Source organism: Crinia signifera, chromosome 4, assembly GCF_055691185.1.
Source record: "Crinia signifera chromosome 4, ASM5569118v1, whole genome shotgun sequence".
Lineage (NCBI taxonomy): Eukaryota > Metazoa > Chordata > Amphibia > Anura > Myobatrachidae > Crinia > Crinia signifera.
The window spans coordinates 307,357,364-307,372,570 of NC_139220.1; the positions used below are offsets into that span (position 1 = coordinate 307,357,364).

Genomic DNA, 15,207 nt, shown 5'->3' on the forward strand with positions numbered 1-15,207 from the left:
GGATCTAGGTAGATTAGAGAAATGGTCAAGAGAATGGCAACTACAGTTTAATGCCAAAAAATGCAAAATCATGCACTTGGGTCTCAGAAATCCAAAGACTCAATATAGTATAAATGGCACTATAATGGAAACTACTGAGGAAGAGAGGGATCTAGGTGTCACTATTTCAGGGGACTTAAAAGCAGGTAGGCAATGTAACAAAGCAATGAAGAAAGCAAGTCAGATGCTTTGTTGCATAGGGAGAGGTATCAGCAGTAGAAAGTAAGAAGTAATAATGCCACTGTATAGGTCATTGGTACGACCTCACCTAGAGTATTGTGTTCAGTTCTGGAGGCCATATCTCCAGAAGGATATAAATACATTAGAGACTGTACAAAGAAGAGCAACTAAAATGGTGCATGGCCTACATCACAAAACGTACCAGGAAAGACTAAAAGATCTTAATATGTATACTTTAGAGCAGAGAAGGGAAAGGGGGGACATGATAGAAACTTTCAAATATATCAAGGGTTTTAACAAGGTACAGGTGGGAGACATTCTTCACAGGAAGAGGAGCAACAGAACACTAGGACATGCACTGAAACTAGAGGGAGGAAGATTCAGGGGAAATGTGAGGAATATTTTTTTCACAGAAAGAGTAGTAGATAAGTGGAATAGCCTACCATCAGAGGTGGTAGACGCAAATACAGTAGTACAATTTAAACATGCTTGGGATAAGCATATTGATATCCTTTCAAGAAAATAAGGATCAAATATGGTTTGAGGTAACATGTTTAAAAAAAGGGGCAGACTAGATGGGCCAAGTGGTTCTTATCTGCCGTCAAATTCTATGTTTCTATGTTTCTATGTAATGACCTATACAGAACTGGACACAGTATTCTACATGAGGCCATACCAATGACCTATACAGAACTGGGCACAATATTCTAGATGAGGTCACACCAATGAACTGTACAGAACTGGACCGGTATTCTAGATGAGGTCACACCAATGACCTATACAGAACTGGACCAGTATTCTAGATGAGGCCATACCAATGACCTATACAGAACTGGGCACAGTATTCTAGATGAGGTCACACCAATGACCTATACAGAACTGGACACAGTATTCTAGATGAGGTCACACCAATGACCTATACAGAACTGGACCAGTATTCTAGATGAGGTCACACCAATGACCTATACAGTGGCATAATTACTTCTTTTCATCTGCTACTGATTCCTCTCCCTATGCAACCCAGCATCTGAATTGCCTTCTTCATTGTTTTGTTATACCCCTTTATAGAAAAAAAATGGTTAATCCACACAGTTCATAAATGTCATAGATAGTAAATCCCTTTATTGTAATGTATTCACAGCTTCTGAATTCTATATAGATGGATGTGCTCCCAGGAATCTGTATGTAGTAAGAAGACAAAGGGAACAATAAAGGACTCCTACAAGGGGCACACAGAACTAGTCTGCTAGTCCTGTGTTCCCCTTGATGGAATGCTTTATTTTTCCCTTTGTCTTACTATACCCCTTTATACCCGGCTTTTGACCCCTTTCACTCGACAGACTAAGATGTCATAACATAAAGTGAAAGCAATTTTTGCACGGACACCAATCTGATTAAAACTTGCTGCATCTGGAGAGAGGGAGCTGTGAAGACATAGGGCGGTATTCAATGTGAATACCGGCGAGGTGCAACGAATCCTGTTTAGGATTCGCTGCACATTCGCCACATTCCGGAGCCTCGCCGGCTCCGGTATTCAACGAGTCAGAGGCTCGCTGCCCCTGACCGGCGAATATGAGCTCCTGCGGCGAACGCCGCAGGGAGCCTGAGGACGGTGGCAGGCAGGGAGATGGAAGTCTCTCTGCCTGCCCCAGAGCGTATGTGGGGGGGAGGTGGGCTCCCCGGGTGCCAGGCAGCACAGGCTGCCCCCCGGGGGTGCCAGCAGGGGACCGGGTATATTCACTACACCCGATCATGCATATGTAACGGGTGCTTACAGCACATGAGTAAAAATAGCATGCCCCTCCTCAGAATAAAATTCCTGATTTTTTGACACCAAATGTAAAAAAACCAAACACTTTATTTTAAAAGTTCACATTCCACTTCACCATAAAAAGATAGCGATTGCTACTCAGGGAATCATGGCGAAAAAAACCTTCAAATGTATTCGCCATCTGGTCATTGAATAGGGTGATTCACCGTTTTAGTCAAAAATTCGCCAAAAAAACATGGCGAATCAGGCTCATTGAATACCGCCCAGAGATTGAAGGTACATGCAGATAGGGACTGGGGTGGAGAGTTTGCTCTAAAAACTGTCACGGCTCAAAGAGAAAGTTAAAAATGGTCACAGCTCAAAGAGAAAGTACATTGCAGTAGCTGTCATTTTGATGGGATTTGAAATAGTATATTTATATTTATGCATCAGATTCCAGTGCATATCACTAACATAGCGAACACAAATGTGTACTAACTATAAGGGGTCTACTTGATGTACTTAGAAATATACATTGCTTTTATTTTCCAGTTTGGGCGTATGGACCATATCAGCAAAGTTTGAGGACACGCTGATACAGAATTACACAACTAACTTTGAAGTGAAAGAATATGGTAAGACTTACAATGGTTCATATCAGTGGCACCTATATGATGGTTGTAGGGTGAGCGGTGCATATGGGCCATTGGGTTCTGGGGTGCCAGTGCCACACATCCCGCAGCCAATTATCATAATGACGTATCCGGAGTGCCATGTCAGTGCCCCATCATCTCTTAAACAGCCCATGGTTTATATGGTACAATTATCTAATGCTTATGGTAAGGTCAATGAAAGCAAACAAAGAATTCTTTTTTCCCAGCTCATCCTACCCCCAAACTAGTGTTGCCAGAATATTTGTAAGATAAATACACACACACTGTGGCTAGTCCAGGGGCGTAACTAGACATTTGCAGGCCCCATAGGAAAAGATTGTAAGGGCCACTTTGTACCACAAAATCATTTAAAAATGTATAAATCACATGTAACTGTGACAGGGAAGGTGGCCCCTCACAGTTCTGGGCCCCATAGCAGCTGCACCCCCTGCACCTATGGTAGTTACGCCCAGTGGCGGCCCGTACCTTTTCTGGGGAGGTGGGCTGCCGGGTTACCACGATGCAGGCACCTCCCCCCTGTCGTCGCCGCTGCCCGTCCCTGCAGATACAGAGTTCCCGGCACCTGTGACAGGTGCCGAGCCTGGCGCATGCGCAGTACAGACCTCTGTACTGCACATGCGGACAGCTTCTATGGGCTGCTTCGGCAGCAGCACATAGAAGGAAACATGGTCCTGGCGCTTGCACAATACAAATTACAGGCATTGGGACCAGCATGTCTCACAGACTGCATCTGGCTTTACTACAGTGGCGGATTATACCTGGGGGGGCTGCAGCCCTGCAGCCCGTAGGTAAAGACCGCCAATGGTTACGTCCTTGGACTAGTCTAAAAGCATGAACAGAAATTGGGGTCTGGGTAAATGCCAACCAAGCAGGTGCGGATACAGAGGGGGGTGAAGGCAGCAATCTGTAATCAAGCACACGAGTTAAATGAAACACACACAAATACACACAAATACACACACATTTTAAATGAATTAATTTAGTAATATATGCGTTTTGTTTCTTACTCTTTTTCAGTCCTACCAAGTTTTGAGATAAAACTTGAGGCAAGTCAAAAGTTTTTCTACATAAAAGATCAAGAACTGAGAGTGACAATATCTGCACAGTGAGTACAGGTGTACTTCTGGTGTTTGCATTACATAGGTATAAACTATGTACAGTTTTAAGTGCAATGTAAATATGTGTGTGCTGGAGACTGATCAGTGATACAGTGGTACTGTAGGCATCTGTTTGTACTAGTGATCAGTGATATATGTCCAGGAGGTATCTGTTTGTACTAGTGATCAGTGATATATGTACAGGAGGTGTCTGTGTGTTCTAGTGATCAGTGATATATGTACAGGAGGTGTATGTGTGTACTAGTGATCAGTAATATATGTGCAGGAGGTGTCTGTGTGTAGTAGTGATCAGTGATATATGTACAGGAGGTGTCTGTGTGTAGTAGTGATCAGTGATATATGTACAGGAGGTGTCTGTGTGTACTAGTGATCAGTGATATATGTACAGGAGGTGTCTGTGTGTAGTACTGATCAGTGATATATGTACAGGAGTTGTCTGTGTGTACTAGTGATCAGTGATATATGAACAGGAGATGTCTGTGTGTACTAGTGATCAGTGATATATGTACAGGAGGTGTCTGTGTGTACTAGTGATCAGTGATATATGTACAGGAGGTGTATGTGTGTACTAGTGATCAGTGATATATGTACAGGAGATGTCTGTGTGTACTAGTGATCAGTGATATATGTACAGGAGGTGTCTGTGTGTACTAGTGATCAGTTATATATGTACAGGAGGTGTCTGTGTGTACTAGTGATCAGTGATATATGTACAGGAGGTGTCTGTGTGTACTAGTGATCAGTGATATGTGTACAGGAGGTGTCTGTGTGTTCTAGTGATCAGTGATATATGTACAGGAGGTGTCTGTGTGTACTAGTGATCAGTGATATATGTACAGGAGGTGTCTGTGTGTACTAGTGATCAGTGATATATGTACAGGAGGTGTCTGTGTGTACTAGTGATCAGTGATATATGTACAGGAGGTGTCTGTGTGTACTAGTGATCAGTGATATATGTACAGGAGGTGTCTGTGTGTACTAGTGATCAGTGATATATGTACAGGAGGTGTCTGTGTGTACTAGTGATCAGTAAAATATGTACAGGAGGTGTCTGTGTGTTCTAGTGATCAGTGATATATGTACAGGAGTTGTCTGTGTGTACTAGTGATCAGTGATATATGTACAGGAGGTGTCTGTGTGTACTAGTGATCAGTGATATATGTACAGGAGGTGTCTGTGTGTACTAGTGATCAGTGATATATGTACAGGAGGTGTCTGTATGTACTAGTGATTAGTGATATATGTACAGGAGGTGTCTGTGTGTTCTAGTGATCAGTAATACAATGTATATCGTTTCTTTCTTGATTTTCTTTATTCTCCTCAGTTATCTATATGGGAAGCCTGTGGATGGAAAGGCATTTACTCTATTTGGAGTGAAAAAAGACAATGAAAGGAAAAGTTTGCCAGAATCTCTAAGAAGAGTTGAGGTACCTAAATTTGTCTTGTATCAGAAGTTCACCTCAATTTTTCTACCATCGCCACTAGAGTCTCAATGCGGCACTGGCGCATCAGAAATGATGGTAGAACCAACATTCACTAGCACACTTAGGAGGACATACATTTTATTTGCCAGCTACCAGAATTGACCATCTCCACTGGAATTGACTGTCTCCACTACAATGTGGTGGTGGCACATAATTAACATGAAAAGAAAATCTCTGATTGCTTATGAGCAGAAAAATATTTTGCCCCTGTTGGTGTACTTGATTCCGCCTTTAATAGATCTTCTTGTTAGACAATTGATGCATAACAATTATTTTCCCCATGCATTGGCAATAGCTAGACTATATGATCACATAGACCACACATTTATTTTTACAATTCATGGAATGCTTTAGGTGGAATCTTTTTGGTGGTGGCAGGAGAACACTGAGACTGAGGTAGGAGTAACTGAAGGTGCACCATGAGTTAAGCAATCAGAGTATGCGTACAGGTGTGAATGAACATAGGTGGCTGCTAGTGAAGTCTGCTGTACCCGCCAGCTCTATATAGTCTGAGACAGCTGCTTCAAAAAGAAAAAAAAAGAAATCCACCTGTGTGTTCCCTCCCCGGATCCTCCAATGGATGGGGCCGCAGCCACCGCTGCTTCCAATTCTCAATCAACTTCATTGTTCCCAAACGTTCCTCCAGCCTCAATATACACATGATTGATCCTCATTATATGTATATTCTGTACTAGAGTTTTTTTGTCAGTTTAGGGCTAAAATATTTTTCCTTCCATTTGTATGAACCAGATATCTAATGGTGAGGGAGAAGCTGTTTTGGAGAGAAAAGATCTAGACAAATATTTCCAGAAAGAGGAAGACATGCTGGAATGGAGGCTATATTTGACTGTGACTGTCATCACTGGGTCAGGTAAGATATGACACCACATGTTCTCATTTGCTCCTTTACAGTAAAATTTTGATAACTACTGTAGATGTACCTGGCAACTGAAACAAGCCTGAAGCTTTTGAGATGAAACTAAAGCTTCAGGCTTGTTTTGATTGCACGGACTGGAGGGTTTTTGAAACCTCTGAGACTGATCTGAATGAACTAGCATACGTAGTGACATCCTACGTCAGTTTCTGCGAGGATCTGAGTGTACCATCCAAAACAGTTCGATCCTTTAATAACAACAGGCCATGGTTCGCCAGTCAGCTAAGGAAGCTCCACAGGTCCAAGGAGGAGGCCTACAGTGGTGGGGATAGGGAACAGTACAAAGAGGCCAGGAACACCCTGACACGTGAAATCAGGCTGGCAAAAAAGCGCTACGCCAGCAAACTGACAAACAACCTCTCAGCCAATGACCCTGCAGCAGTCTGGAAAAGCTTTCAAGCTATTACCAGCTACAAGAAAGCCCAAAGCCCAACTCCAAGAACTGGCTGAGGAGCTTTACGAGTTGTACTGCAGATTCAAAAAAGGAGCCCAGTGCCTCAACCCCCCATCCCCTCGACCATAGTAAGGCAGCTCCACCGCCACACCACCCTGACAGACTCACCGAGGTCTAATATATTTTTGATATCTTTAGTGATACCTTGTATGTCTTGTCTCCAATACCTTTGTTGATACCTTTGTGATGTCTCTGATACCTTTGTGCAGCAGTTTATATGCTTTGCAATGTTTTTTATTTTAATTATTCATGTCTCTCGCAGGCAGTGACTTGGTGGAAGCACAGCTGGATGATATTTATATTGTGATGTCTCCATATAAAGTTCTTTACACTAAAACTTCCAAATACTTCAAGCCAGGAATGCCCTTTGACCTGATGGTAAATACCTCCATGATATATTCCTAAATTGGGACAGATGTAATTTGTGCATTGTAGTTTTGCCCATTGCTTTGTCATTTATGTTTGGATTCAGTACCTCCTGCATATGTTAAAAAGTACAGTATATCACATCTCTTTTTACCTATCTTAGGCATTTGTCACTAACCCAGACGGGTCTCCGGCTCATCGTGTCCCTGTGGAGGCTGAACCAGGCAAAGTGAGAGGCACAACGCAGGAGGATGGGACAGTTAGACTTACCGTCAATACACCCTCAGATAGAGACTCGCTGCCAATAACGGTAATCTATTGTATTGGGTCTTTGGCACTTATGTAACACTCTGGTCGATCGGTGGTTCTGGTTTGTTTTTATATCAGTCATATTAAACATTGCATAACTCCAAACTGTCCCGATTTCAGTGGGATGGTCCTGATAAATGGAAACTGTACCACTGTCACCCCGGGGATACGGTCACCAGGTCTACAAACATTAGGTCAACAAGCATTAAGTTGACACCACTACAGATGGGGCGCCTCTCTACCTTGGCCGGTGATCGCCAGCATGTCTCACACACACACGCGCATCCCAGTTTCAGGACGGTGCCACTATGGGTCCCTGTCCGTCTCCACTTCAGGGAGACATGCAGGGATAGGGGGACAGCAGGGCGGCGAGGGGTACCGGAGGAGGCGGCGGGGGAGGCTGCGGGCAGCGGAGCCAGCTCCATAGCCACGGGTCGCGCATGAGCATCTCGTGAGCATGCGCCCCTGATGAGTGAATCACCAATCCCTGCAAGGAAGAGGCCGGCTCCATCAGTAGGTCGACATGCATGAAGGTCGACATGCAGGAAGGTTGACATGACTGAAGGTTGAGCGGGTGTCCCACCTGCCCAACCTCCCATGCCCCTGCAAAAAAAATTGACATGGGTGTGGCCATGCCCCCTCTCATTTTTACTAAGGCCCGACAGTGCTGCTGGCATCCCTGCAAACACTACAGGTGGTCATACTCAGCTATGCACGCACAGGGTAAGGCTCACACCATTGGGCTTTTTGGGCTTTTGTCATTAAATATCACAGCATTATTCACAGCTATGCCCAGATAGGCCAGGCTGCAGCATAGAAATGCCAATTCTCTAAATGGGAAAAAATATGATTCCATATAGACCATGTATGTATTGAGCCTTGGAGAGATGTAATACCCTTCATGTACCTATGTATATAGATCGCACATTGTGTGTTGTGAACTTAAGTGTTAAGTGCTGGGGGATGTTACTTGATGGGGGCCACCAGGACTGTTCTGTGCCCAAATACTGATGGTGGAGGACGGTAGCATTATCCCTGCAGATGGGATAAAGACTGTATCTGCGCATTGTCTGCAGGGGGTTAATAAAGTTATAGTGCGCGTGGATAGCGCTGCGGGGACAGTTAACTGAGGGAAGATTCTGGAAGGAGTGAGAGGCGCGTGAGAAGGGAGTTGAGGGAAGGAAGGAGCCGGAGGTGTGAGCGCGGAGATACGCAGTTTAATAGCCGGAGACCATTGCTGTGGAGAGAGGGCGAATCCCTTACCTTGTGAGCCTATTGTGTGGAAGCGGGGAGTGGGCGACAAGCTGTAGCTGACCGGCGGCATCTTCTGAGTGAAAGTGGACGGAGCGTCCGCCCCGGTCTGAGGGGATCCGGAGCAATGGCGCCATAGCAGTGCCGGAGGTGCGGCTTCATTGCTAAGGAGGCGGAGAATGGCATGACGCTTCAGGATCGCTTCCCTATCTCTAGAGTTGCGGTGAGTCGAGCCCTCAAACAGCCCAGCCCCTCATCCCCATATATAGACTGAAGGGGAAGCGGCCAGATACAATTTTGACAGGGAGCAGCTCACACAGGCTAAAGTGGACACTTTCAATTACATAGCAGCGGAGTCATTATCTGGGGCTGCAATATTCAATGCGCAGCTAAACGGTCCAGCTATACTACTAGATATATACCTTTGCTTACCCTGTGAGAGGAAAGCCTTAAAGAAACCTAGGACAGGAGATATTAGCTGTGAATATAGTGACTCCCATTGACTGAAGTGCTGATATCCTTACATGGGACAGAGCTGTTCTAAACACTGATGGGCCTCCGGATTCTTTCTCCAGAGGGATTATAATCTATTATCACTATCCAGTAACACTGCGTGAGGTTAGCTGAAAGTGGACAGATCCTATCTGGTATAAAGTATATTGTACCTCATCACAGCGACACCACTAGGCTATATAATCGTCGGCTGGCATAGGATACCTTAGTATTCACCCCGGTGACTGTTACCACCGTAATTAATCTGGCAGTGCAGGAAGGAGAAATACTGTGTTTGTGAGGTGTTATCATCTACTCTCCAGAGGGATATAAGTATTCTACCACGAAACTGAGCTACCACCATTTAATGGATACAAATATTTTTATTTAGTACAAGAGCTTTGTGACTTTCACAGTTACCTTCTGGATTACAACTACTTTGTTGCTAATTTACACTTCAGGGAGAGACAGCTGATAGTGCATCAAACAGAGAGGATCATCAGGGCAGGATACCGATTAAACGAGTTATTATAAATACCCTTCACCTTACAGGACTCAGGTGAAATTTCAAGCTAGTTATTAAAAAGTACATTTCACCTTACAGGACTCAGGTGAAATGTCAAGCCAGTTATTGATAATACCCCTCACCTTACAGGACTCAGGTGAGAAACGTTAGTCAGGGTAGTGAAGCTAGGATTCTTCACTGTGGGACTCGGTCACCTTATAAAACTGCAGTTATAAATAATTGTTGGTTATATACACTAGTGTACACTCTTAATGGGCACATTATTGCGCAATAATAATAGTTATTTGTGAAGTGGTACTATGATTGATTGTTGATGTAGAAAATGGATATAACTGTTTAGAGTATATGTTAGCGGAATTATATGCTACACTTTGTTCTTGTTGATAGCAACCTGAATTATATGCTACACTTAGTTCTTGCTGATAGCAACTAAGGTAGGATTGTATAACCTGTATATTTATTATAGATAATCCAGCAATTGGACTGAGCGAATACAAGTTCCGTTCCAGTATAATAAAAATAACTGTGTTGGATGTCTAAGCCATTGTTTCCGCTATTTATTCGGTGTGTATTTCCTATGTTAAAGTGTAGTAGGATTTTTGTTGTGTAATAGCACTCATTGGGTAAAGGTTCATACCGGTCCAAGGGCGGTTCCCCAAGCGCGCCCACCTACAGATACCCCTATCTATAGGTACTACCCAACAACCAACCTCAAGTCTTGGGGTGGAGGCACTTCCGTTTACCATCATACTGACAGTATCGAAAACAGCGTTACATTATGGAGGCACTGCTGAGATCCACATCAAAAGATATGGAAAGTTTAAGTAAGCATGATATCCAGGAATGGATTCAGAAACATGGACTTGATATGGACTGTAGTTTTGGGATTGAAGGAAATTTTAGCAGCAGTTCCGATGAGGAGATTATGGGGGAAGTGGATAAATTATATGGCATACAGCGACCCAAGTTAATTGATAAAAGGATCCGTAATGGGGGAGAAGAAGTGTGGGCCGTGCTAATCACCAACTTGAGTAAACTAGACCCCAACTTGATTCCAGCCCAGATCGCACTTTCCCATTCGCCAACTCAAAGGTGGAAAATCATATGGCCGGAAATGCCTCTGGAGCCTCTGAGAGAAGGCCACATAGAACGTCAAGGGATCAGCGCTGGTGATGGGATCAATGACAGGGATCCACTCCCCAGAAGTACTACCAGACCAGATACAAATAGTGAGCAAGTGGCAGAACCGCCAGTAGATACGGTAATGGATCGGGTGGTTAGCCAATTTGAGAGATGGCATTACGAAGGGGGTTACAGACGGTTGCGCATCTTTTCTGGCATACTCCCAGTACCCACTGGGGAAGAAAGTTACGAAGCCTGGAGAGAAGCCGCCTCTCAGCATTCGGAGGAATGGAGATGTCCTGAGCATGTAAAGAAACAGCGGATTGTTGAAAGTCTTCGAGGACCGGCAATGGGCATCATTCAAGCTACAAGGAGGAGCAATAGTATGGCCACTCTAAGAGACTACTTTGATGCACTAGACTACTCTTTTGGGACATTGGAAGATGTGGGAGACATATTGTCCCGATTAAATCATACTTACCAGGAACCCAGCGAAACGTTGACCACATATATTTATCGCATTGACAAAATTCTTTATAAATTGATGGAAAAGTGGGGAGTGTTAGGAGCAGAGATAGATGAAAAACGAATGAAGTACGTGCTGAGGGGAGCATTGACCACTAATCCTGTGGCACAGCGGCTGCGGTGCAGTATGTCCAAGGTGCCAGCTCCGACTCTTAGTGAACTGATCAAAGAGGTGAAACTGGAAGAAGTCCAAATTGAGAATCGAGACAAAAGTTTAAAAAGAGTAAAAGTTATTTTACCGGCCCCTGAAGTACCCCTTCCAGCTGATAAGTTATACAAGCTAATGGAAGAGCAGACTAAGAAATTAGATCAGCTTATTGCCATACAATCTCCTAGCCCCCGTGAAATGCCAAGAGGACCATCTGTGAGTCGGGGGAGAGGGTATAATCGACGATCTGACGATAGAGGGAACTATACTTGTTACAGTTGTGGTCAACTGGGCCATCGCAGTTTTGAATGCCCTCACCGAGGGGGATACAACAGAAGAGTAAATCATACTGACTCTAGGGAGTCTGCACAGCCGGGAAACTCCCAAGGGACGCCGATGAACCCCGCATCGACTCCCAACTCATCGATGTAAATTCAATGGGGAGCACCCAGTGGTCTAGTTTGATGCACCATGGAATAGTTGGAGACGCCCCAATGGTCCCTGCGTTAATAAATGGCCAGTATTGCAAGGTGCTTTTGGACAGTGGATCACAAGTTTCAATAATCTTTGAGAGCTGGTATCAGCAACATCTGGCGAACTTACCTTTGAACCCCATTGATGGACTGGTGATATGGGGATTAAGTCATCAAAAATACCCCTATTTGGGATATGTTACTACTCACCTGCAGTTCATGGACCATACGACAGATTCTTCTTCACCTCTGTTGCCCTTTCTAGCACTGGTATGTCCGGATTCCCCTTCTGGGCAAGAAGTCGTTTCTGTCATTGTGGGGACTAATTCAAATTTATTCAAAACCTTGTCTGACTGGTGCCAGAAGCAAGATCAAATGATTTCACAGTATGCCGAACACGAGACTAAGTCGCTAAATTCCTTGGTGTCCCCGACGAATATGGCACCCCCCAGAAAGGATACGGGTGAACCTCCTTCCTTCGACACAAGGATCCTTGAATGTTTCAAAGGCAGCGATATCTCCGAGGACGAACGAGAAAAACTAATCCTGGACATGAAACAAATTAAAGAAGTATATTCATTAAGTGATTGGGATCTAGGAACAGCCACGGGGGTGGAACACCGAATTAGAATGACGGATGACACGCCGTTCCGAGAGAGGTCACGAAGATTGGCCCCAGCTGATTTTGACGATGTGCGCCTTCATTTAAAATTCTTGCTTGAGAATCAAGTCATAGCCGAATCCCAAAGTCCCTATGCATCACCCATCGTAGTAGCCCGGAAAAAGAACGGCGATATAAGACTATGCATAGATTATCGAACTCTCAATAATAGAACGATTGAAGACCAGTACACCGTACCTAAAGTTGAAGAAGCTTTGGACTGTCTTCAAGGGAGTCAATGGTTCTCCGTACTGGATTTACGATCAGGGTATTATCAAATCCCGATGCATCCAGATGATTGTGCTAAGACTGCATTTATTTGTCCGATTGGTTTCTTTGAATTTCTCAAAATGCCACAGGGTATCAAAGGGGCACCTGCAACTTTTCAACGAACGATGGAGAAAGTAGTGGGGGACATGTGCTACCGAGAAGTCCTAGTATACCTTGACGATGTCATAGTGTTTGGAAAGACATTAGAGGAACATAATATGAGGTTAATGAAGGTACTGGACCGATTGCATAACAAAGGATTGAAGCTGTCCATTGATAAATGTCGGCTGTGTCAGAACACCGTAAAATACTTGGGACATGTAGTCAGTAGGGAGGGGGTATCTACTGACCCTGATAAGATATCTGCTGTGAAGGATTGGCCTAAACCCCTGAAATTGAAAGACTTACGGTCATTTTTAGGATTCAGTGGCTACTACAGACGATTTGTACCGCAATATTCCCAAATCGCTCGACCTCTCACTGAACTTACTAAAGGGTATCCCCCTGCGGGGACACCTCGATCTACCCTTGGAATGTATTATAACCCAAAAGAAGAATTTGGGCCCCGTTGGACTGAGGAGTGTGACGAAGCATTTCAACAATTAAAACATCATCTGACTCACTCCCCTGTGTTAGCATATGCCAACCCAGAACTACCCTATGAAGTTCATATCGATGCCTCCATGGAGGGTATAGGAGGGGTTCTTTATCAATGGCAAGAGAAGACGCTGCGCCCGATTGCCTATATCAGTAGAAGTTTGTCTAAGAGTGAAAGGAACTATGCAGTCCATAAATTGGAATTTCTGGCACTCAAGTGGGCAGTAGTGGATAAATTCCATGATTATCTCTACGGAGTTAATTTCACAGTCCATACTGACAACAATCCCCTAACTTACATCAATTCTACTGCAAAACTGGATGCTACCGGACACCGATGGCTGGCTGCTCTTTCCAACTACAACTTTACATTGAGATATAAGCCAGGAATCAATAATACTGATGCCGATGCCTTATCCCGCATACCTCATTCCAGCACTAGCAGTGAAAATGATGATTGGATAGAGGTACCAGCCCCAGATCTGCAGGGGTTGTGTCATCAATTGACTGTCATGCAGCATCAAATGGTAGAAAGGGTTAGTGCACTGGGAGCTTCTGGAACCTCATTACCGTTGATGTATTGTTGGATTACAAATGATGAAATGAGAAATTTACCTAAATGGTCCAAGGAACAGTTACGTGAAGCACAACAAGATGACCTTGAGATAGGATGTATGCTGCAGCAATTTCAACATCCTGCAAAGGCTGTAACCACCGATCCCGTGACGTTAAAGTATAAGATATTGTGTCGTCAAAGAAAGAACTTGGTGTTAAAACAGGGACTGTTGTATCGAAGAACAAAACCTCCAAATGGAGTAACCAAAGAACAGTTGGTACTCCCTGCTGATCTCAGACCTGTAGTGTTGAGGGCTCTTCATGATCAACATGGACACCTGGGATATGATAAAACCCAACATCTAATAGCTGAAAGAGTGTATCGGCCATTGATGAATAGGGACATTGAAGAGTATTGTCGTAAGTGCCGAAATTGCATTCTCAGGAAGACCTTACCCCAGCATGCTGCAAATCTGGTGAGCCTCCAAAGTTCAGGACCTATGGACTTAGTCTGCATAGATTTCCTTTCGTTCGAGAGTCCTAATGGGAGAGACACTAACATTCTGGTTGTGACAGACCATTTTACTAGATATGCCCAAGCCTTTGTGACAACAGATCAGAGGTCCATTACGGTGGCAAAAACCCTTTGGGAGAAATTCTTTGTGCATTATGGCTTACCCGCTCGCATTCACTCCGATAGGGGACCGGATTTCGAGAGTCATCTCATCAAAGAGCTATGTGAAATTTGTGGAATAAGAAAATCCTGCACCACTCCCTATCATCCACAAGGAGACCCGCAGCCGGAGCGGTTCAACCGCACTCTCCTAAACATGTTGGGAACATTGGATCAGCAACAGAAAATCCACTGGAACAAATACATCTGTCACTTAGTACATGCATACAACTGTACCAGAAATGAAGCAACCGGTTTTTCTCCATATTTACTAATGTTTGGTAGAGAAGCAAGGCTACCCATTGATATTAGTTTGGGCACCTCTCCTACGACTGTGAAAGCCCCGTCGCATTCAAAGTATGTTGCCAATTTGAGAAAGGAACTCAATTATGCTTATACGTTGGCCCAAGACTCCGCACGGAAGCAAAGTGACAAAAATAAAGCACTGTATAATCAAAAAGTAAGGGAACAAGTATTGCTACCCGGAGATCGTGTCCTGCTTAAGAGACTGGGTTGCCCTCGCAAGCAGAAACTTGAGAATAGATGGAAAGACGTCCCTTATGTAGTGTATCCGGTATCCCAGTGTACCAGATTGTCCCTGAGGGT

The 15,207-nt window shown here is 44.2% G+C and overlaps 1 protein-coding gene across 1 annotated transcript in view; it reads left to right on the forward strand.

Moving 5' to 3' along the window:
• Positions 1-15,207, forward strand: part of LOC146075784 (complement C3-like) — a 172,236-nt gene that overhangs the window by 55,965 nt on the left and 101,064 nt on the right. Inside the window, exons 6-11 of the mRNA XM_083185378.1 lie at positions 2,522-2,604; positions 3,661-3,748; positions 5,086-5,188; positions 5,996-6,116; positions 6,896-7,011; positions 7,163-7,309. Of these exons, the coding sequence (XP_083041504.1) occupies positions 2,522-2,604; positions 3,661-3,748; positions 5,086-5,188; positions 5,996-6,116; positions 6,896-7,011; positions 7,163-7,309 (658 nt within the window). The remainder of the gene's footprint in view (positions 1-2,521; positions 2,605-3,660; positions 3,749-5,085; positions 5,189-5,995; positions 6,117-6,895; positions 7,012-7,162; positions 7,310-15,207) is intronic.